The 23,176-nt window shown below is 40.8% G+C and overlaps 1 protein-coding gene across 2 annotated transcripts; it reads right to left on the bottom strand.

Annotated features, from left to right (window-relative positions):
- Positions 1 to 530: 530 nt before the first annotated feature.
- Positions 531 to 22,731, bottom strand: LOC149309329 (E3 ubiquitin-protein ligase RNF113A-like). Of its 2 annotated transcripts, XM_089532234.1 has the most exons (12): positions 22,152 to 22,731; positions 18,871 to 19,072; positions 16,186 to 16,281; positions 6,178 to 6,254; positions 5,982 to 6,086; positions 5,369 to 5,476; positions 4,461 to 4,570; positions 3,906 to 4,012; positions 3,707 to 3,796; positions 2,455 to 2,548; positions 1,613 to 1,719; positions 531 to 673 (listed from the first exon to the last, which is right to left on the bottom strand). In XM_089532234.1, the coding sequence occupies exons 4-12, from the start codon at positions 6,187 to 6,189 to the stop codon at positions 603 to 605; spliced, it is 804 nt and encodes a 267-aa protein (XP_089388360.1). In that variant the 5' UTR covers positions 6,190 to 6,254; positions 16,186 to 16,281; positions 18,871 to 19,072; positions 22,152 to 22,731; the 3' UTR covers positions 531 to 602. The 2 variants fall into 2 exon arrangements, with proteins under 2 accessions (XP_089388360.1, XP_089388359.1); XM_089532233.1 differs by lacking the exons at positions 16,186 to 16,281; positions 18,871 to 19,072; positions 22,152 to 22,731 and adding an exon at positions 8,488 to 8,637.
- Between the last annotated feature and the right edge of the window lie 445 nt (positions 22,732 to 23,176).

Raw genomic sequence — 23,176 nt, 5'->3', positions numbered from 1 at the left:
GACCTGAAGCAGCTTTATTTTGGCCTGTCTGTATGGGGCCATGGCTGTATCTGGAAGTACAAGTTCTTTATATGAGAAGGCATGCCATATCAGGTTTGACTTCAGATCTTGCAACTCAAAGGATAGCCTTGCTAATTCAAGCATTCCTTTTACTGAAGGTAGGTTACATGGTAGTGATGGACTAATTTAAGGACACGGCCTACTACTTTTTAAAACAACAAAATCTAGAAATCTCAGTACTCAATGGTAAAGTTAAGTAAAACCAAAGTGGATAGAGGGGGAGGATGTTATACATAGTGTTGCAGATCAAAAGTCATCAAGATTGTATGCAGGCTGTGTTATGCAGATTTATGTCTCCTTTACATACTAAACAATTGCAGGATGCAGAAGATGCTGAAACAAACATTAATAGTAGCCAATTTCAAAAATATTCTGTATTGGCATAGTGTGTTGGAAACTGTATGTAGCAGAAGCATGCCATGCCACTGGACTAGCATTGTTACTTAAATCATGAAACTTGAAACATCAGCTCAGTTTTCTATAAATTATTTATTCAGCCATAGAAATGCTTTTCTGAAGGGGGAAATAATAATGGAAAGGTATTATTCTGGTTCCTCAGCATCATTTGGCGGTCCTTCTTCAGCCTTGTGTTTTTCCAGCTTTGCTATCAGCTCTGTACAAACAAACAACAAAAACCAACCTGAAGATGAAACAGGTCTGCATAAATTATCACAAACGTTGGGCAAAAAAAAAATGCTTTTCTAATTTCTTTTCATTTATATTCTTGAGAATTTGTATAGCAAAACAAGGATAGCAACTTCTTGAGGCTGGAGGCGAGACCTAAACATTCATGGCCTTCAACTGTACATAGGAACCAGCCCAGCTCCACCAACAAAAAACATGATTTTGCTGATAGATCAAGATTCTTAAATGCCTCATCATTTAGCACTGAAAAGAACACCATTACTTAACCTAGACTCTTGAGAGCAGCGATGCTACCAGACCAGGGTGTCAGTAGCACACCAATATCACTTCCCTCTTATTGTCCCTTGCAGCTGTTGTGCAAAGACAGGGAGGTTTTAAAAGGCTCTTACGTTATCACAGGGAGTGCTCAAGCAATCTTGGCACAGGAAGTATTTTCTAGATGAGAAAGTGTATTACGGATAATGGCTAGACACTGCATATAGTGTGCTTTCTAGTTGTTTCTGACTTATGATGGACCTGAGTGAAACCTATTGCAAGATTTCCTTCGCAAGATCTGTTCAGAGGGGATGTGACTTTGCCTTCCTCTGAAGCTGAGGATGTGTGACTTGCCCAAGATCACCCAGTGCTATGGCTAAGCAGGAACTCAAACTGTGATCTCCAGTGCTCAAACCATTACACCATGCTGGCCCTCTGCATAAAGTACTACTTATTATCCAGTGAGCATCCAGGCTTATCACATACCCACTAGTTCAAATGTGATGCTTTGGAGGACTTACATTAGGGAGACCTTAAGTTGCAATGTCACTTCAGTGAGTCAGTATGTTACTCCCTAAAAATACGTACCATCAATTACAAATTTAACATACACCCCAGTACCCATCAAGAAATCCAGTTGGGACAAGAATACCTTTAGCTGGGTTGAAGACTCCATTTGTTTGTTTGTCACACACATAACACCTTTGAGACTTGCGATAATGTTGCAGAGCACAGCTCTCACAGAAGTAGTGTTTACACCTGGGAAAAGCACAAAAGACTCAGCTCCAGTAGATCTCTTAACATACAGGTAGAATGAACTGGTTTCTTAATTCAAAGATTTTTGGCCCTGTGTCGGTTAAATCATTCCCATTTTGTACCAGTTTCAAACTCATCAAAAGTAGCACTCAACATCTCTTTTAGTCAGTCAGGATATGCTATTTGTATTCCCCAGAGTATTCTGGCCCCCGATTTGCCCTTACCTGCTCTTTTGGTGCAGTGAACGATGAGCATCTGCTTTCCCACGCAGTCCTTGTTCATCGCTCGGCACCACTGCTGAAGTCAGAATGAGGCAACCAGCCATGTTACTGATGCTGGGTGCCTTGTTTTGACTTCGGGGCAGCTTGCAAGGAACATGAGTGAAAGCAGACGCCATCGTTGCTGCATGCACAACAAGCTGAAAACCTGCAGCAAAAGGCGAGTTATTTAAATGCGGGTTAGGGAGAGGAAGCCCCAAATCGTTGGAAAAGCAATCTTCACCAAATTTGAGATTTTGACCCTGTGTCATGTAAACTATTTGGGGGGGGGGGGAGATTGGGGGTAATTTGTCCATGTACACGAGCCCTTAGTTTTCCCCAGTCAGTCCCAGAATACTAGCAGTCTTGTTTGGATCTCAACTATGCATTGTTTTACTACATTAAGATATCTATGTAGCTTGGAATGAAAAACCTTAATATCTTTTTTAAAGAGAAAACTGGAGTCCTCTAGCTATCTTACTTGGTCACCACAGGGTTCTTGAAGGAATTTCTGCAGATGAAACACTTGAAGGGCAGTCCTTCCTCATCACTGCTTACTTCATAGTTTTCATCATCTGTACAAGAGAAGAAGTGATGTTAACTATAACAGGATCCTTCTGCCCATCCCATGTGGGATGGTGTGTTTGCTAAGAACAGAGAGACTTCAACACCTAAAAGTCAGCATAGAAGATGAAAATATTAGGTTTAATCAACAAATCAAACTACCTACTCAAACCATCTGCTCCTGTTTTCTCTCTCTTTTCCTATTAACAGCTGTAGAAGAAAGGGGCACCTTTGCTATAGCAGCTTCACTGGGCAAATACCCAGCATAGGTTGGCAATCTGAAAAATTAGTACACCGGGACCTCGGTATCCATGGGGGATCCATTCCAGATATACACACCCTTACCAAAAACGTCCCCAAATGGCAGTGTGTGCATGCAGCTGCACTGCCATTAGGGACAACGGGACTTCAGGTGACGTCCCATTGTCCCTAGTGCCAGTGTGCCCACATGAACGTGCTGCCACTGGGGATAACGGGGGCCATCCCTCATAGTGTTGTCCATTCAGGACAATGAGGGCTTGCCATCCATGGATGTTTAAATCCATGCATGGCAAGTCCATGGATACTAAGGTCCCACGGTACATGGAAATCTTGGAGACCAAAAGAAAGGAAATTACTTCAGCACGTACTCCCTTTGTTTCTACCCTAGAATCCCTGCTAGCTTATTAAAAGTGACATTAAACAAACAATCATGAGAAAAGAAAGCAGGTACTGAGGACAAAAGACATTCCATAGGATAATGTTAATAATATAAATGAATCAGATCCAGACCTAGTGATACTTGAGCTGACTGACTGAAATATGTGTAACTTTTAAGCACCACTGATTTTAGTACTTCTAGCCATGAATGGGTCAGGACAATGTTGTGTCCTGAAAATGTTAGAAATTGGTAAAGTGAAAAAATATGCAATATTTTTAATGAGGGCTATATGTGCAAAAACAGTCTCTATTTTAATTGAATAATAGCACTTAATGTCAAAAGTTCAATATTAATTTTTAGTAAAGGTTCAAATTTTAGCCATTGTTTTTACCAAACCACCTGAAGCTGTATCTTTAATGTTAAACTTGTTACCTATTTCACTTGCAATGTCCCATACAAGATCTTTTATCTAAATTGCTTAAGCTACTAAGCACAGGAATGACTGCAGCCAAGAGAAAAGAGATGATACCATTAACTCCATAGCGTCCCTCATCCAGCTCTCGCTCAATTTGCCAGCCATGCTTGTAGTCTGATCGATCATGGAGAAATTTACAGCTATCTATAAAAAAGAAAACAGAAAACAAAACCTTCAACAATAGTTCTCTTAGTGGAGCACAGCAATGTGGAGATCTTTTGTTAGGAATGTATACAACAGATGAGCCATTCACCTCCAAAGCCACAAAACCCAGTTTCTTTGTAGTCTTTACAGATGTCAGGCTGATAGTCCCACCGCACAGTAGCCCTGAGATGCTCTGGAGCTCGTATGGGCCCCTTCCTGAAATGCAAAACACAAGCATAATACAATGGCCAGTGTGCTGGCCACAAAAAAGAGGATAAGGTATGAAGGAACAAGAGGATTAAGTAGTACTGGGAGAACAGGAAATCTGGGGGTATAGGAGAGGCTTTCTAAGCTAGTAGGAAAGGAAAGGAAAGTGTTTTGATGGGGAATTTCTAATTGAAAGAAATGGAAGGACGAAGGGCACATGCTGGGATACCACAGGATTTGTATATTGCCAGAGTTTTCACAACACTACAGGCTTGTTGATAATAACTGGACAGAACAGCTGCAGGACTTCTCAGCACCATCACAGGCCACTTGGAAATGGGAGCAGCAATGGTAGTTAAGAATATATGTTACACAGGCAGAGAAGTACAGCGGCAGAATTTCCACTACTGTAGTAATGCTTATGTTCCAGAATAAATTCCACAGGATTTTATCTTACCTTACCATGCCTGATGAAGCATTTCCCATGGATGTATCTTTTGGCTTCACATACTTTTGGTAATTATTGATCCCACGATAAATCTTATCATCTTCCTTTCCTCTAAGTTCCTGAATGGGGGAGGAGGGAGAGAACAACCGATCAGCACTGCAGATTGGTTGACGCCATCTGTCTCTTGTTCATATATGGCCATTGTGTGTGTGTGTGTGTGTGTGTGTGTGTAAACACCCCTTTCAGTTGCCTGTCAACTCATGATGCTCCCATTAATTTCATAGGGGTTTCTTAGGGCAGATGTGTTTTGCCATTGCCTTCCTCTGAGTATAACATACACTGCCTGATATTCTTTGGAGGTCATACATCCAAGCACTAACTACTGTATGAAGACCATATTTATTCCTATGCATGAGTACCAATGAACAGTCATAAGTGTGGCAAAGAACCAGCTATAGGACACAACACAGATGAGACCAGAAAGGTGACAGGAACATAAGCAAGAATAAAGGCAGTGCTGTTCCTGGGAGGCGGCAGGGGAATCCTTGCTACATCCCCCCTCAGACATGGAAACCCACTGAGTAACCCTGGGTAAGTCATACTCTCAGCCTCAGAGGAAGGTAAGGACATCTATCCGTCCATCCATCCATCCATCCAAATCCTGCTCTGAACAGATTCTACCATGAAAACCCTGCTTTGGAGTTGCCATAAGTCAGAAATTACTTGAAGGCATTCAAAAACAACAACATGAAATAATAACTAGAAAGAGAGAGTCCTAATACCAGATTTCTGGGCTGAGAAAAAGAAATGCAAAACATGCAGAAGATCAGTAAGACTAGACTATCAATCCATTTCTTAAAGCTGTAGGAAAATGCAGTAAAGGAGGAAATGCTATTAAATGTGTCTAATATTTTTACCTGCTGGATTTGTTGGCTACGTTCAAAGATGGCTTGGGCATCTTTCTCCTTCTCCGTATCCAGTTCATATATGGCTGTTGCTCCCATATCCTCTGGGCCAACAGGTTTCTGAAATGATTATTGTCTTATTAGGGCAGAAAGTAAAAAGAAAAGAAAAAGGTAAGCAACAATAAAGACTATTATTAGAATAATTCACCAAAATAGGTGTAATTTCTTGAAAGCATGATTGGGAAGATTCAGGTCTACAGGATTTACTTGTTTTCTATTATTAGAATGCTAAAGCCCACCAACCAATGCCAGCTGTAAAACAGTGACTGGGGAGAGCAGAGCAGGACACACAATGTTGATTCAGAGTGAAGCCAACAGCTTACTACATGCTCTTAGACATCAATTGAGATCATCTGCATAAGCAACTACATCTTTACATCTAATACACTAAACTTAAATGGCCATCAGTTAATACTACACATATTTTACAGATAAGAAACAGGGGGTTAAAGATTAGCAGTTTTGGCTACTATCGCTCCAACTGCTAGAAGGCAGAAATCATGTCAGTCTACAGAAAAGCACCTAAAAGTATCGCGTGGTTGCCTCTATTTCAAAATATCCATACCGCAGATCTGGTGGACTTATAGGCAACTCCGATTCCTTCGGGCTTTCCTTCATCATCACTACTGCTTGAGCCATACAAGGTATTATCTTTCACACTTTTTTTGGTCTGGAAAAACGAGAGCATCGGGAGAGTGAATTTTAGACTGAGAAGGGCATATACTTATGTATATATGGAAAATATGATTAAGGTGCAACACCTTCTGAATCATAGGATTGGAAACCTCTTTCTTTCTCTCCTTCCTGACCACAGTACTGTTTTCATCGCTGCTACTCCCTATAGAGCATAAAAAGACACATAGAGACAGTCATTAACAAAAAACAAAGCAGATGACACTGATAAATCCTAGCCTTTCCACTAGCCCACAGGCCTTTTGTTCAACCAAAAGACCTTCCAATTGCACTAAGGGTCCATCTGCACAATTGCACTAAGGTCCAGTATAGCAAGGCAAGATTGATACTAGTCTTCTGTGATGATCATTGCCTGAACTGAACTGTACTGACTTCTTGACTGATACAAATTAAAAGATACAGTCATGTTAGTCTGTAGAATTAGTATGTAGAGAGATCTTGCAGCACCTTTGAGACTAACTGAAAGAAAGAAATTGGCAGCATGAGCTTTCGTAGACTTAAGTCTACTTTCTCAAATGCATTTAGTGGAGTGGAAACCAGGGACAGACATATATATGCCATTGGTATGTGAGAATGTCAATTCAAATTCAAAATCCTTTGGGTATGGAAATGAAGTGTATGGAAATGACTTCTTGACTGCAGTCTCCATTCTGGCCTGTATTTGATCCAAGGTGTGAGAACTCTTTAACTATTTCAGTTTTCTCGTTGCCTAGAATGAATTCTTGTAGCCCTTCCATGGTCATTATTTTTGCTTTCTTAATGTTTAGTATTAAGCCTACCTTTAAATCTGAATTACTCAGCATTTCACCTTAGGGTCCCCGTAAGGTAAAAAACGACTTGGAGTTTCACAACAACCACCACAGCCAAGTGTAGTTTTCCTTCCTCTACCTGCTCTTCTCTTCCAAGGAAAGAGACATGAGAGAAAATGGCTCCCCATACACAGTTATACAGAACACCCCGGCAATGGTTCCCAAAACTGTGACTTTTAAGAGATTATGGACTTCAGCTCCCAGAAGCCAGAGCCATGTTGGCCAATAGCTTGGGATTCTGGGATAGAACCACAGAATTGGAAGAGACCGCAAGAGCCATCCAGTCCAACCCCATTCTGCCATACAGGAACTCTCAATCAAAGCATCTCCGGCAGATAGACATCCAGCCTCTGTTTAAAAGCCTCCAAAGAAGGAGATTCCAGGAGTGTGTTCCTATGTCAAACAGCTCTTACTGCTAGGAAATTCCTCCTAATGTTGAGGTGGAATCTCTTTTCCTGGAGCTTGCATCCATTGCTCCAGGTCCTAGTTTCTGGAGCAGCAGAAAACAAGCTTGCTCCCTTCTCAATATGACATCCCTTCCAGTATTTAAACAGGGCTATCATATCACCTCTTAACTTTCTTTTCTCCAGGCTAAACATACCCAGCTCCCTAAGGCGTTCCTCATAGGGCAAGGTTTCCAGACCCTTCACCATTTTAGTTGCCCTCCTTTGGACACAATCCAGTTTCTTAACATCCTTTCTTGAACTGTGGTGCCCAGAACTGGACACAATATTCCAGGTGGGGCCTGACCAGAGCAGAATAGAGTGGCACTATGACTTCCCTGGATCTAGACCAGTGGTTCTCAACCTTCCTAATGCCGAGACCCTTTAATACAGTTCCTCCTGTTGTAGTGACCCCCTCAGTTCCTAAGACTGTCGGAAATATTTGTTTCCTGGTGGCCTTAGGTGACCCCTGTGAAAGGGTCGTTCAACCCCAAAGGAGTTGCGACCCACAGGTTCAGAATCCTTGATCTAGACACTATGGATGCAGCCTAGAATCATATTGACCTTTTTAGCTGCCATATCACACTGGATTCATGTACAATTTGTGGTCTACTAGGACTCCCAGATCCCTTTCACATGTAGTCTCCTTAAGCCAAATGTCCTCCATCCTCCATCTCTGCATTTCATATTTCCTCCCTAAATGCAGTACCTTACATTTCGCCCTGTTGAAGTTAATTTTGTTAATTTTGGCCCAGCTTTCTAGTCTATTAAGATCATCTTGAATCTTGATCCTCTCCTCCTAATTTGTTGACACCTGAAAATGTGATCAGTATGTCCCCTATTCTTTCATCCAAGTCATTGATAAAGATGCTAGGGAAGGTAGAAGGAAGTAGAAAGAGAAGTAGACCTAGATCAGTGGTTCCCCAAACTGTGCTCTTTTTAATTTAGGACTTCAGCTCCCAGAATCCCAAGCTATTGGCCTCCATGGCTGAGGCTTCTGGGAGATGAAGTCCAAAAGCTCTTAAAGGGCACAGTTTGGGGACCACTGCCCCAGAGCTAAAACCTTAAAAGGGGCACAGAGAGCCCCTTCCTTCAGCCCCATCCCCTCCAATGTCTCCCTTCTCACCGGACTCCTGGTCGCTGGGCGGCCTCTTGCGTTGTCCCCTCCCGGGCGCCGGGCGACGCTTCTTGAAGAGGAAGCTACAAACAGGCTGCGCCTCCGCCATCTTGGAGAAAGACAATCAACAAAGGAAGTCCGCCCAGCCCCTGCGACGCTCTAGCCCTTTCTGCATCTCTATCATCCAAGGCTTCATAGACTAAGACTCACTGTGAGAGTGACACGCACACTAAGAGCTTCCGAGTCCAGTTCAGAACTTGTTTTTCCGCTGTACTGCGCTCTTTTATGTGGCCGCCAAACTGTCCCCTTTAAGGGATTTTTTTTCTGACTTCAACTCCCAGAATCCCAAGCTATTAGCCAACATGGCTGAGGCTTCTGGGAGCTGAAGTTCAAAATCTCTTAAAAGGCACAGTTTGGGGGAAATCACCTCTTCGTAGTGCTGTTATTCCACTGTAACTGCTCTGACTGCCTCCTGTTGCATTGTGGGCTTTGTAGTTCAGTGAGGCCTAAGAGCTCTCTGGCTGAGAATTCTAAATGCTCCTCCTTAAACTGCAAATCCCAGAATGCAACAGGAGGCAGCCAGAGCATTTAAAGTGGAATAGCAGCGCCATAAGAGCGTAGTGCTTTAACATTTGAGACTGTTTTAAGTGCCTTGGCTCAATGCTAAGGAATTCTGGGAATTGTAGTTTTGTGAGACTACACAAATCACAGCTCTTGCTACAGCATTCTGGATGTACTGCCTTGTAGCAACTGATATTTTGTAATTAATTAAAATGTTTGTATTACTGAAATTAAATTTTTGTGTTGCTATTATTATCAGAGAATGAAAAAGTTAATTTCGGGGCCAGGATTTCCAGGATTTTACAGCCAGCGCTTCTAGTCTTCTTGCTAGCTGGGGGATTATGGGAGTTGCAATCACAAAAGTGACTTTTCTAACTGATGATTATTGCATTTATGTATTATTGCAATTATATAGAGTAGTCTTATTTTTATACTGGTGACGCTGTGTTGCAATTAACATTTTTCATACACATCGCGATTAGGTTGCCATTATCCCGGGAATAAACATGCAATAAGCATGCGATAAACAGCAACAAATCATTCATGGGATTTCCCATTGCTGTCTATTGCCTGTTTATTCCCACAATTATGGCAATTTTAATTGTGACGTCGCGTGAAGATGCTAATCGCGATTGCGCAATTTTCACGGGATAATCGATGTTTAAAACCCCCGATTTCCCCCGACTGATCGAGTCCTATGAAGAAACAACACTTTTAATGGAGAACAACAATAACAAATCATCAAGCGGTACAACTCTGTTTCTTGTGTCTTTGAACAGGCAAAGAGTTTTTATCACTCTTTTATAGGACCTCTGTGTTAGAACCCAATTACTGTTCGTTAGCACTGTTAAAACAATAATCGAAGTTTATACTTTTTTGCACCCCACCGATTACATCCTTCATCCATTCACCTATACATTTAAATCTGCCATCTGAGGCAACATGTCATGCATTTAGTAATGTGGTCTATATAGTCCATGAAAGCCTATGCCAAATAAAATATATTCTAAGGTGCCATGTGAATCTTATTATTTTTTGTTTGTTTGTTTACAACAGATCAACACAGCAGTCTTCCCTGGAAACTCAATTAAATTATAAAGATCATCGTTACTGTGCTGCATGAAGTGTCTCTAGAGCCCATGTCTCTCTCTAGGAAAAAAAATAGCTAGCAAAGTCTAATCAGTCTGAACAAGTCCTCATTAACTTCAAGACTACTGTACAGACATAAAAATCCCTAGAGAGAGTGCACAGTTCCTGCAAGGCTCCGTGAAAACAAGTCCTCAAAAACAGGTAAATTGAAAGAAGTACCAGGCAAAACAACACAATATATAAGGGATTAATGATTTGACAACCAAGTCTATGGCTGGCTGGACTGTACCTGAGTCAAGTGTTACTTTAAATATACAGAGGTGGAGGGGGATTAAGCCTTGAGATCCCTCTGTGTGTCTGTGTGTGTTGTGCATGTATGGCTAAACATGTATGAAGTTCTGCATGTGTGGCCAAACATGTATGAAGCCTATTTGAGCTCTCAGATCTTCAGGAGAGTCCATTCTTTCCATGCTGCCACCTCCACAGGTTCATTTGGTGAGAACAAAGGAGAGGGTTTTCCCAGTGGCTGCTCCTTCCCTAGAGAAGCTAGGGTGGTTTCTCATTGCTATTATTCCACCAGCAGTTAAAAACTTTCCTATTCCATCAGACTTTCAGAAATTAAAGTGGGCCCTTGTTAACCGCTGGGATTTGGTTCCAGGATGTCATACTGAGGAGGGAGCAAGCTTGTTTTCTGGGACTAGGACCCAGAACAATGGATGCAAGCTATAGGAGAAGAGCTTCCAGATCAACATTAGGAGGAACTTCCTGACAGTAAGGGCTGTTCGACAGTGGAACACACTTCCTCAGAGTGTAATGGAGTCTCCTTCCTTGGAGGTCTTTAAGCAGAGGCTGGATGGTCATCTGACAGGGATGCTTTGATTGAGAGTTCCTGCATGGCAGGGGGTTGGACTGGATGGCCCTTGCGGTCTCTTCCAACTCTATGATTCTATGAGTCTATGATACACCATGGAATACCAAAATCCATGGATGCTCAAGTTCCATTAAATACAATGACATAGTAAAATGATGTCCCTTATATAATATGGTAAGATCAAGGTTTGCTATTTGGAATGTATGGATTTTTTTTTAATTTCAAGATGTGGGTGCTTGAATCCATGGATAAAAAAAATCTGTGGATACAGAGGGCTGACTGTAACTACGATGGGCTTTTAATGGTGTGCTGGTTTTTTTTTAGTTTTATATTGTCTCCTAATTAATTTTAAATTATTTTAGTTTTGTAGATGGTTTCATTTTTTTAAAAAATACACATTTTACTGGTTATTTTGTATGTTTTTAATCTGTATTGGTTTTAATAATTTGTAGGCTGCCTTGAGTGACATTATTTGGGAAAAGGTAGGATGATAATGATAACAACAGTGACTCTTGGAGATCCTGTTGCTCACTGGTGTGATAGAGGACTTTATCAAACGGGACGGGAGGCTCTCCATTTCGAAAGAGAAGATAGCGATGTCAGTTCAAAAATTCACGCAATTACGTGATTACTTATCACACCTGAAATTCGCTGTAATGGCCTCCCTGAACGCGACCCAGATTCTGTGCAAAGTAAGTAATTGCGAATTGGCACCCTTGCACATGCTCAGTGAGACTCCAGATGACTGGAGCTTAGCATATTTAGGCAAGTGAGAGAGAGGAACCAAGGAACCCCACAATTTACAAAAGAGGTTGGTGGGATGGCGGGAAGAATGGTTGAAAGAACATGCTCTATTCATGTTAAAGCAAGCCTTTATTCACTCTTGTCATGTTAAAACGTGAATATAATGGTTATCCAATAGCTCCCGGTCCATGCCTCTTAATCAGCAGGCAGCAGCCCCCACTCAGCAATGCTGAAGGACAAGCGGAAGCAAAATTGAAGCGGAATTGCAGCATGGCTTCATGGGACCCCCCCTTCCAGATTGGGAGGGGGAAACCAGGACCAAAGGAGACATGCACATCACACCAAACAACAGTGCACTGAGTGCAAAGTTGCCTAGGAATAGGATTTGTGACTTCGCTAGTTCACCGAATTTACTTAACTGTGGATTGACACATGATTGCGTTCGGAGTGCGTTGGGATTGCCAGCGATCGCGTGTGGTAACCTTTCACACAATAATGTGAATACGCATGATTGTGTTCAGGATGACACTGGATTATACTTCCAATTTCAGTCATGTGATATCCTCCAGACTTGCTGGCACATGGGTATTGGTAAGGGGAAAGGTACTATCAATGTGCATCTGTGCGAAAAAGTAACTTGATCTGACAAATGAGGATTTTGAGGTTTCTTTCTGGTTCACAGTCAGAGGGAATCCAAGACAACTGATCACCATGAGTACCATAGTTTTTACTTGAAGGTGAAAGGAAATGTGTTAAAAAAAACAAGCCGGTCCGGATGGAAGACATCCATAAACTGGAGGCAGACTAGGCTAACAAGAAACCTCAAACTGACCAAGCTAAACCTTGGAGCCAAGACCAAGGAGGCCCATAAGCACTATGAGGAATCAAGACCCTGCCTAAGAAGGAAGGAACTAAGAAATTTCTACCTCTCTGCATACATAGTGCTCAAGGAATATGCCATAAATATCTTTTAATTTCTTTTTGCAAAGAATCTGAATGTTGATAAAGGTTTTATTACTGGTTATAAAATAGCTTATTTTAGTGTTTTCATTACAGGAAGCAAAGCTCTGAAGAAATTTGCAGAGGAGACTCATAATTCTCTCTCTCTCTCTCTCCTGTAAAGAAAACTGTAACCATTTCTACATTTGAATGACCTTCACAGATAATGTTCAATTTCTGAGATTATGTAACTGGATGGTTGTAGCAGAGAACAGCATGAAACATCAGAAGGTGAAATTGGACACTGCCAGATTATGAAAAAGAGAGATGGCCGTGATGTTAAAGATTTGTGCCTTTCTTTGTGTTTAAAGCAGAACTTTTGAACTAAATATGTAGTCTGACAGAAAGGAAACAGACATGCTGGCAATATGTTGGTGATGCAATGCTGATTTTTGAACACTCTTCAAGACGGCATTTATGCAAATAGCATTCTTAGTAGTCTTCATCATGTTCTGAAACCACTGAAATGTAAGACCAATGGTGTTTATGGAAGTATCCTTGTGAAGCAGAAAAAAACCCCAGACAAATATAAAAATACCATAAATTACTGTAGGCACAAAATCCTTGTGAAGTAAGCAGTCATTGAAGTGATCTTTAGTATTTGACTTCACTTTGCTGTAAAACTAACTTATTTCTGTTTTTCTCATGTCAGAGGCTCAGGCATAACCCTATCATTAGGCAAAGTGAGGGCATTAATTTGGGGTGTCATGAAGGGGCAGCACATTACTTTGTTACTTGTTTTATTTTTAGTCCCAGAGATAATTGTTGTATTTTCATTCTCAGAGGTAATTGTTTGTGGGATTTTTCTACCCTGCCTGCTAAATTAACATGGCCAGTCTTGTATACCATGTAATTTGGTTTTGGGGGTGTTGTGAGAGAGAAGGGGGGCATAATGTGTTGTTAATTTCAGGAACCAAACAGTTTTGGACTGATCCCAAAGATGTTCAAAATTCAGTTTTCTTGTGAGGATGTAAATGTTTTAGATATTCTTTCTGGGAAATGTTTATATCTCCAATAAGGGTTAATTAGGGTTCCTTGAAGGATATTACTTAGAAAAATATCTGGTCATCTGGTTTCACAACAGATACACTAAGTTTGACAATGGAAAAGCATTCACAGATTTTTAAGCAGGAGATGTTTGGCTATCTATTAGGAATCTATTAATGGGATTACACTATGTTACTCATGAGGAACAACTTTCTCCATATGACTCAAAGAACTACATGAGCTACATAAGGGCATTTCCCCCACCTTCGTAACCCACCTCATTTTATGTGACAAAGGAGCTGCCTTCAGTGTCCAGCAAAGAACCAAAGGAGACAAGAGCTTATGATCACCCTTCCCATGCTGCACCCCCACCTCATGTTGGGAGAAAAAGGAAGAGGTTCTTGCATAAACAAAAAACCAAAGGAGTCACAGCAAGCAGCAACCTTGCATGTTCTATTGCCCAATGCCCATGTCCCCGAAGAAGGGGGCATAATGTGGTACAGCAAGCAAAGAGGGAAGGGTTTGTGTAGAATTAAGGCATGTTATAATGCCACAAAATGACAGACACATTTGAAGATCTTCAATCATCAAACCTTCATCCCATGAACTCCATCTTTTCCCGTACCTAACCTGGCCTGATGGTTGTAGCTGCAGGGCTCCAGAAAACACGTGGCCCAGTAACAGAAGTGGGTGCAGGAGGAAACTTCTGTTCCTCCGCTTCGTTCTTCCCCATTCCCTCTATTTTCTCTTCCTCCCCCAGTTGCTCCTTGGCTCTTCCAGCACTGGAGGTGTCTGATGGGTGAGGAACGAGTAGAAACATAGTAAGAGGATGGAGAAAAGGGAAAATACGATGGAGAGGATGGAAGCTATCTTCCTTTCTTCCATTTTGCAGTGTATGAGCTCCGCCCCAGTTACCTTGAAAAGGAGAAGCTTATAGCTTAGCTTAGTCTATTCAAAGCAAATTGAATTTGGTTAGACTTGGTGAATTAGTGATCCAAAGCTTGGGTGACCCCTCTCAGCCTTCTTTTAAACGTCAAAACCTTCAGGAATAATAAGAGAGTTGGTGAATTATGCGTGTGTGTTGGGTGCGAGAAGAAGGTTTGGCGTTTCCTAGAAAGGTGGGTAGAGCTCAGTGGCCTGAGATTTGTCAGTGGGAAACAGTTATTGGAGACCTACAGAAAAACAAAGGGAACTCAATCAGCCTCAAGAGTCAGCCCTCCATATCCATGGATTTTTAATCTACTGATTCAAGCAACCATGGATTAAAAATGTTTTTAAAATATATACATTTCAAAAGGCAAATCTTGATTTTGCCATTTTATATAAGGGACATCATTTTACTGTGCCACTGTACATCATGGGACTTGAGCATCCACAGATTTTGGTATCCACAGGGGTCCTGGAACCAAACCCCGGTGGATACCAAAGGCCCACTATATTTTCTCAGGGAATGGGAGGAGGGTCATTTTCCTCATGTTTGAGAAGAGCATTATCATGCACAGTCTTTGTCTTGGAGCCAATCAATAACAAAACTTGGCAAGCTGGCACTGCCATCTGCTCGAGCACAGCCAGAGTCAGGTGAGTGGGGGCAGAGAGGAGAGAGAAGCAATCAGTAGCTCTCCTAGATGACTTCTGGATCAAATGGCAATACAGGCAAATGGTGTGAGCATGCCAAATCGACATTCCAAGGGAACTTATGGTCAAGGAGGGAGAGTAAGGAAGGAGGAGGAAGAGGGAGGGTTGCAAGAGGGAAGAAGGTCTTCCTCTCTTCTCACTGTTTCCACTAGCGGGGTGGGGGATTCCTGGTTTCTTTGCTGCCTTGGATCATAACTGAATCCAGAGAACTGTGATGTAAATGGGTGCAGAATTTATCCAGTTTGACATCACTTTGACTGCCATGGTTTAATGCTATGGAATTCTGGGATTTGTAGTTGTTGTTACACCAGAGCTCTCTAGCACTGAAGGCTAAATATCTCACAAAAGTACAAATCCCAGAATTCCATAGCATTAAGCCATGGCAGTCAAAGTGATGTCAAACTGGATTAATTCTGCAATTTAATTGCAGCCCAAGAGGTATCCTGACCTACCAAGAACAATGAAGGTGAGCAGAAGTCTACATTTGGGGACAGAAAGTGAATGACAGGACTACTGTATCTTTTAATGTCCATTCCCCTGAGCAATCTCCATTAGCAGTGCCTACTCCTGCCAGTAGAGTCCAATAAGTTTTAAGGTGAAGATCTGAGATGTTTCAGACAGCTTCAGAGCTCAAAAAAAAGGAAAGGAAAGCACATTAATACACTGGCATACACAATAGGAAATCAAGCAGATGATATCATGAATTAATATTATTTTAAAAAATATAATAAAGCAGTAAAACCTTTCAAAGGAATTTCTGTGACATGTAATACATCACATTTAAATCATGCATATAAAAAGAAAATAGATGATTCTATGACCTTCTGCTGATGTTCTTGGTCAAGCCCTGGGAATCTGGCACCTTTCCTATGGAGATGATTGGAGACAGACTTGTTCTAAGGGTCAGTGATCTCCAGCTATACAAAAAGCATAATGAGGAATAATCCAAGAATCACAATATCAAAGTCACAGAGGCAAACCAGAAATTCATAAGAACAAGAAGGAAAAATCATATAACAGAAAGAATCACATTTTTTTAAAAATGCAGTATAAAGAACCAGAGAAATAGAAGTGCAGAGAAAAAGATTATGCTTCCCATTCTTGCAAGGAAAATATGTGTTTTACAAAAACATGATTTGCAGCTCTCTGTGTGTCTTCAGATTCCCTCAAACTTATGGTGACCCCATTAATTTCATAGTGTTTTCTTAGGCAAGGAATACTCAGTAGTAGTTTTGTTGGTTCTTTCCTCTGAAATATCTACAGCATCTGGTATTCATTGCCTTTCTCCCATCCAAGTATTAACCAGAACTGATTCTGCTTAGCTTCCATAATCAGATGTGATCTGGCGCCTTTAGACATATTTAGGGTTATCGAGGGTTAGTCATGTTGGCCATACAGTAAAGTGCAGTAACTTCCAAAATAACACCCAACATCCACAAAACATGATACCTTTATTGGCCAACCAAAATGCACAAAAAACATAATGCAAGCCTTTGAAGTGCCATTGACTTTTGCATCAGGCAAAGGTGTAAAGAAATCAAACAGGAGAAAGAAAGTAAAATGATGTTGGAGTCATAGGCCTACATTTTGTCAAGATACTGTTATAGCTCTTCTCAGTTAAGATAGTATAGAGGGATATTCATGTAGCCAGAAGCCATTCCTTCTCCTTGGCCATGTGGTCTCTGCAAGACAATGGGTCTTAAATGAAATGTAAAGTCCATTAGCAACACAAGAAGTAACCTCCGCTAAGATCCAGGTTGTCTCTCCTGAACCAGTAAGTTTTTGCCTTCTTACAAGACCACCACATATGAAAAAAGGAGCCTTCTTTGTCTTGACTTTCCTAAAACTGATGTGAAATACTCTAGGACATTTTCTACACCAGTCAATTTTATATCTTTAGAACACATCCCCCCCCCCCATGCATCTATGTGAATATTATGCCCAAAATGTTGGGCCAAATTTATCATGTATTCTTTTACAGGCTCATCTTCTGTTTATAGTTTCAGAAGCCATTTATACACATTTTTTCATTACATAATCATCTTTACACAACTCTAAGTAAAACTCATTTTCTCTAACCTCTATTACTGCATTTCTCTTGACTTGATTAAATCTATCCTTAAGTGGTATATAAGCAAACCAGAGACCTTTGCTTTCCTTAAGAATCATATCTCTTAATTAAAATGTCCAGCTATCTTATTCAAAATAAAAAGATAATCATAGAGCAACCACACTTTTCTTGTAATTTAAATCCATTGGTTCATGACCTAGCCTCTCAAATGGCAGAAAACAAGTTCACTCCATCTTCTACATAACATATTTTCACTCCACCCAGAGATAAATAGCCCACTTTTTCATGGACCAAGAATGACTGAGGACAGATCATACTAGAGGGAGCAAAAGGGATCTCTATTTATTACTTTGTGCAAAAACAAACAAAACAAAACCAAATTAAAAAAAACATGGATCAAGCACTGAGGATGAATTAGATCAGAACTGAACAACCACATGAAAAGAGGAAGGTGGAGACACATTGCTATGCTTCCCCCTAACTCTTTAGAGACCATACTCTTTCTGCACATGCTTTCAAAACTGACAGCAACTGCAGCAACTCTGTGGTTCAGAAAGAAACCAGAGCATTCTCCAGAACTATAAGCAGTGAGAAAATGTAGGATAGACCTTTCAAGGGTAAAGGAAGCAACAGGAAAGAGGTGGAACCCATCCATGGCAAATTAGAGAAAGCAGCTGGCTACAAAAAAGGCATGCAAAGCTCTCATGCAGCTATAGCAACCATGCATCCTATTTTTTATAGTGCTCTATATGAAAACCTGTCAGCGAACAGTCTTCTAGCTGAAGGACTATTTAAAGGATCTTTTGAAGGCTGGGATAATTTGATTGAGGTATGAATATCACTAGTGGGCTACAGGGGGTTCAGGCCACACCTGAGAGAGATGTCACTAATGGTCTCCAAACATCCGCCTTTTGACAGAAATAGGTTGTGGCGTTCACCTGTTTCCCTTTATAATACTGGAGCCCAGTGGAAGAGATGACGTGACATACTAGTCTCACTGGGAGGTCAAAGGAGAGGACTCAGTTTTTTTTATTTTAAAATTTTAAAATGTAAATTTTTAATTTGTTTAAAAATATTATTTTAAAATATTCTTTAAAACATCCTATCTTACCAAATTGTCACTTCAACCACATGAAACATTGTACATGTAAATACATTTGGGCTGTATGCATTGTATTATAATTTAAAGATATAATTTTAGTTTTGCTAGTTGTTTATGTAACAGCTATTGCCATTACTTTCAGTAATATACGGGAATTACGATTTATGAGTAACATTAGTACAAAAAACATATCTAAGGATTGTATATGCTGTGGAGTGGGAGGAGGCCAATGGTGTGTGTGTGTGTGTGAGAGAGAGAGACACCATGAGTTACCATACCAGTTGACAACAACCTTATTGATGCCACTGGAGTGAGGCAATGGTCAATACGTACCTCCACTGCAGTGTGTACAGAAAAGACAAAGCCTTGTTTGGAGTCGCCAGCCATTCATCCCCATGGGCTCTCTGTGGTTTAAACTGTTGTGTGAACCCCTGGGAGCCTCTTGCTTACTGTTGCAGCTGATCACATGGAGGGTGTCTTGCCTGGTCTACTCAGAACAAGTTGTGGGAGAAGATGCTTCATCTCTGGGAAACACCTGTGGAAAGCACAGAGAGAGTTACATATCATCACCTGTAACACAGTCTGTATTCAGGACCACCCCCCCTCCCCTTTCCCCACTTCTGAATCCCTCAAGTCTGAATTATCCCATCTTCTGAATTCCATGCCTGGACTTTCAGTTAACTCTGGGCCAGCCTTTGAATATTTCTTGCCAAAGAAAACCCTATGAAATTCCATGGAGTTGCCATAAATTGACAGCAACTTGAAGGTATATACATACAAAATCCAGTGTATTTTGAAAAGGTTTATTAAACTAGTTGGAAAGAAAACTAAGGCATAGTACAAGAAATAGAGGAGAAGGAACAACACCAAGAGAGCAGATGGTTCCCAGCAAAGCATTTGCTATAACAATCAGTTTCTTGGTCTGTAAATAGCAAATGCTTTGGAAACTTCAACAGGAACACAATGCACGATTTAAACAGTAAAAGGAGAGTGTCCAATCCATACAGCTGTCTTCTTTGTTGCGGCTGCATGGAACAAGCCCAACTCTATTATCCTACAAAACTGGGGATTCCTGAAAATCAGCCATTAATGGATTTTATAATAAAATATTTGCAGTCTCAATGAGTTACATTTGAATTTGAACAAATATGACTACATTGAGATGTATGAAAGAATGGGGAAGTTGCATTAGAGAAGTGTGAAACAGAAATGTAACCCCTGCAACCACTCAAAGCTCTTTACAAATAGTTGAAGTGATAAGACCTGTTGGGGTTTTTCCACTAAGGCTTGAGGCAAAGCCTAATAGCTCGCACTTTAAAAATAATATAGCAATATCATCCAGATTTCCTGATATCAGTAAGGCTCATGGGAGCAACTGTTATACTGCCCTTCAAGGGAGATCTACAAGCACAGTCCAGGAAACAAAGCAGGGAAAAACCATGACAGTAATGTAACAGAAAGAATCATTGAAATAAAATTGATGAAGAAAAGGTTCTGTCTGATAAAGCTGGAAGGAAAAGACTTGTTTTGCAAAAGCATGTTTTGTGGCTGTACCAGTATGGCAGATTATAACTAACCCATTCTTTTCTTCAGTCTTTGGCAGGTAATCAAGCAGTTAGAATGATGAAGCAAGATCAGTGAGCATCAGGTATAATTCAAGGAGCCATAGCTATTGGTGTATCTGAATTACATTCATGACAGAGCCTTCTAGGAGTAATTAAGAACCTGAAGGAATCATGAGCAGAAGACTTTGAAGGAACCCAAAGAAACTGTCAGCAATAAGAAGATTTAAAGCAATCTAGAAGAGTAATGTGGGTGCAGGAGCGGGAGGAAGACAAATTAGACATTTATATGGACAAGGGATGAGAACAACTTAGTTGGAGCAGGTGAGGAGCTGGGGGCAATTACATGTTTGGAAGGAGTAGTATAAGAAGTCAGAGATGCTGGATCTCAGGCAGAATCACACAGTAGACACTTTTCCAGGGTCTGAACAGGATGCAGATTCCCTTTAAGTCTAAATTGAAAACATGCCCTGAACTTTTCCCATCTCTTCCTAGGCACAGTGCCAGTCCCCAAAATCAACAAAGTCAAGAGAAATACATGATTAAAACTTGAGTGTGGACTCCAATCTCTGTACATGTTCTGGGAAGATAATATATGCTGCGACCTTATAGAAAGAAAAAGAATTAAGAAATGTCAAAATCTAAAATCATAGAACCCTTATATTTTCTGGGAATATTAAATTTCCAAGGTTTCTTGACTTACTTATCAAACATTATAGGCCTGCCCAATGAACAGTTGACATTATCAGGGGATCAAATCAGGAAGACATGCAGGAGATCAAAAAAGCTATAATTATTAGCACCAGTTCCAGTTCAAATCCAACAACACAAGTGTTGTTATTTGGGCACACGCTGTACCTAATAGAGTGATACCAGGACAGAATAAAAGATGATGGCTAAAACTGCCAGCTGGTTTTCTCTGAAGGACATTATTAGCAGTGGGAATTGGCTGCAGTCAGACTGAATGAAACAAGCCTACTGGTAATCATGATCAAAACAGACTATAAATCCTTAGCCCATGATGGAATGTGAAGCATCTCCTCTATCCAGTGACCCCAGAAATTACAGATCCCAGGATTTCATGGTAGTGAAAATGGTATCAAAATGATTTGATGCTGCAGTGTGAATGAGTTCTTAGGGTGAATTTTGTTTGCAGAGGGCTCAGCTGTATCTGGTAACTTGCAAGTACTCACAATCCTAGAAAAATTGATAGGATAGCAGGTGATGTTGAAAATGTCTTCTGCCTGAGACCTCATCAGTCACTGCAAGTGGGAATAGAAAATGGATGGTGAGGAAGATGGACTGTGAGGGAAGAAAACAAGACGTCTGCTAGGAGCACACAGTATTATTGACGTCCATCTGGTGGTATTATACTAAAGTTAGTGGACACTGCATTAGTGAGACGATAAGCGAGGATCCCATTATAATACTATTTGCACAATTTACAGATGTTCTGTCCCATCTTCAGTAGGATAGCTTAGTTGGTGTTCACAATCACCCATGATAATAAAATCATCATCAGAAATACTATCAAAAGTTACCCAAATCCACCTCCAAGCTGATAAGAAAATCTCTTGCTATTTCCCATCCAGGCTGCACTTGCAAATATCTGACAAACAAAAATCCACCATCTCTGGCCCAGTTTCTTCTGCTGCCAAATGGCGTTTACTATCTACATATTCTTTCTAGGGGAAAAAAAAACTGATTGCAAGAAGTTAAAGTGTATGCAAAAGGAGAACAGTTTCCTTGCAAAAGCATGTAAAAATTGTAAGATCAGGAGAAAGTTTTTAAAATATGAGAATATATGTAGGTATGTATGTATGTTTTGGATGTTATTTTAAATCATGTTGTTAAAAGTAGATAAAAGAAATAGTAATGGTCTCCTGGCAGAGCCAAATTGGGATGAAATGGGAAGCTAAATGGGTTAAGTAACAATTGGAGGTGGACTTGATCATACAAGTAAAGGATGAAACCAGGACAACACCTGGCTTGATGGATCATGAGTGGAACCTGGTTAATCTAAGGCTAGGGATAAATAATTTTTGTTCTTACCATTGTTCCCCGTGTGATAAACTATTTGTGTGTCTTTTAGGCTCTCTGTGGTATCTTCAGCACTCTTCTTCAGCACCACCTCTGCGCAGGCTAAATGTATTTACATACACTTAGTTTCATGTGCTTTAAAATGAGAATTTGGTAAAAATTTGACATGTTAATTAAAAAAACCAACCAAACAAATCCAGGGACTCTCCTTTCTGCTCCCACTGAGTGTCACCCCACTCACCCCATCTCTTCAGTGTTTTAAGGGGACACAAGCAAATGCCACAACCTTTTTGGGTCCCCCAGAAGGCGAGGAAAAAGTGGGGTGCAGGATGTGTGTTTTTAAGTGTGCCAGTGATTCCCAAACTCTGGTCCTCCAGATGTTTTGGACTTCTGTTCCCAGAATCCCAAACCATGGGTCAGGATGACTGAGGCTTGTAGTAGATGCTCTGTACAGACACCGGACATATTTGAAAACTGACACTGAGAAGAGGTAAGAGACGGCCTGTTTGTTGGAAAGAATTTGAGCTGCATGAAGAGCATTGACCCATTTTCTGCAATGAGCGTTCAAGGCCACTTCTGGGACTAACAATATGTTATTTAAAAAGAAAATCATAGCCAGCACATCTTTCAAATGAGTAACTGCATTGTTCCAGTGTTGTTGTTTTTTAATGCAATGCTACTTAATACTCTTTTATGATTCATAATGTCCTTCAGGGTTAATACAGTCTTTGCAAACAGAGTTTGTTGATTGCCAACAATTACTTCTTTTTCTCTTACAGAAATTAAATAAACATTCTACCTAGAACAAAAAAGATGACTGAGGCTTTTGGGTGCTGAGGTCCAAAAACATCTGGAGGAGGACCTTATTTTGGGAATACCTGGACTTTAAACTGTCATGGGCACAGCAGGGTGACCAGGGTCCCCACCTCGCCAAGGAGGATGAGGCATCCCCAAATGTAGGACACTCCAGACCAGTGATTCCCAAACTCTGGCCTTCCAGATGTTTTGGACTTGGGTTAAGACGGCTGATGCTTCTG

Source organism: Sceloporus occidentalis, unplaced genomic scaffold, assembly GCF_023333645.1.
Source record: "Sceloporus occidentalis isolate IW3139 unplaced genomic scaffold, rSceOcc1.0.p SCAF_7, whole genome shotgun sequence".
Taxonomy (NCBI): domain Eukaryota; kingdom Metazoa; phylum Chordata; class Lepidosauria; order Squamata; family Phrynosomatidae; genus Sceloporus; species Sceloporus occidentalis.
The sequence above is the reverse complement of the archived record's forward strand: the minus strand, read 5'-3'. Positions and strand labels throughout refer to the sequence as shown.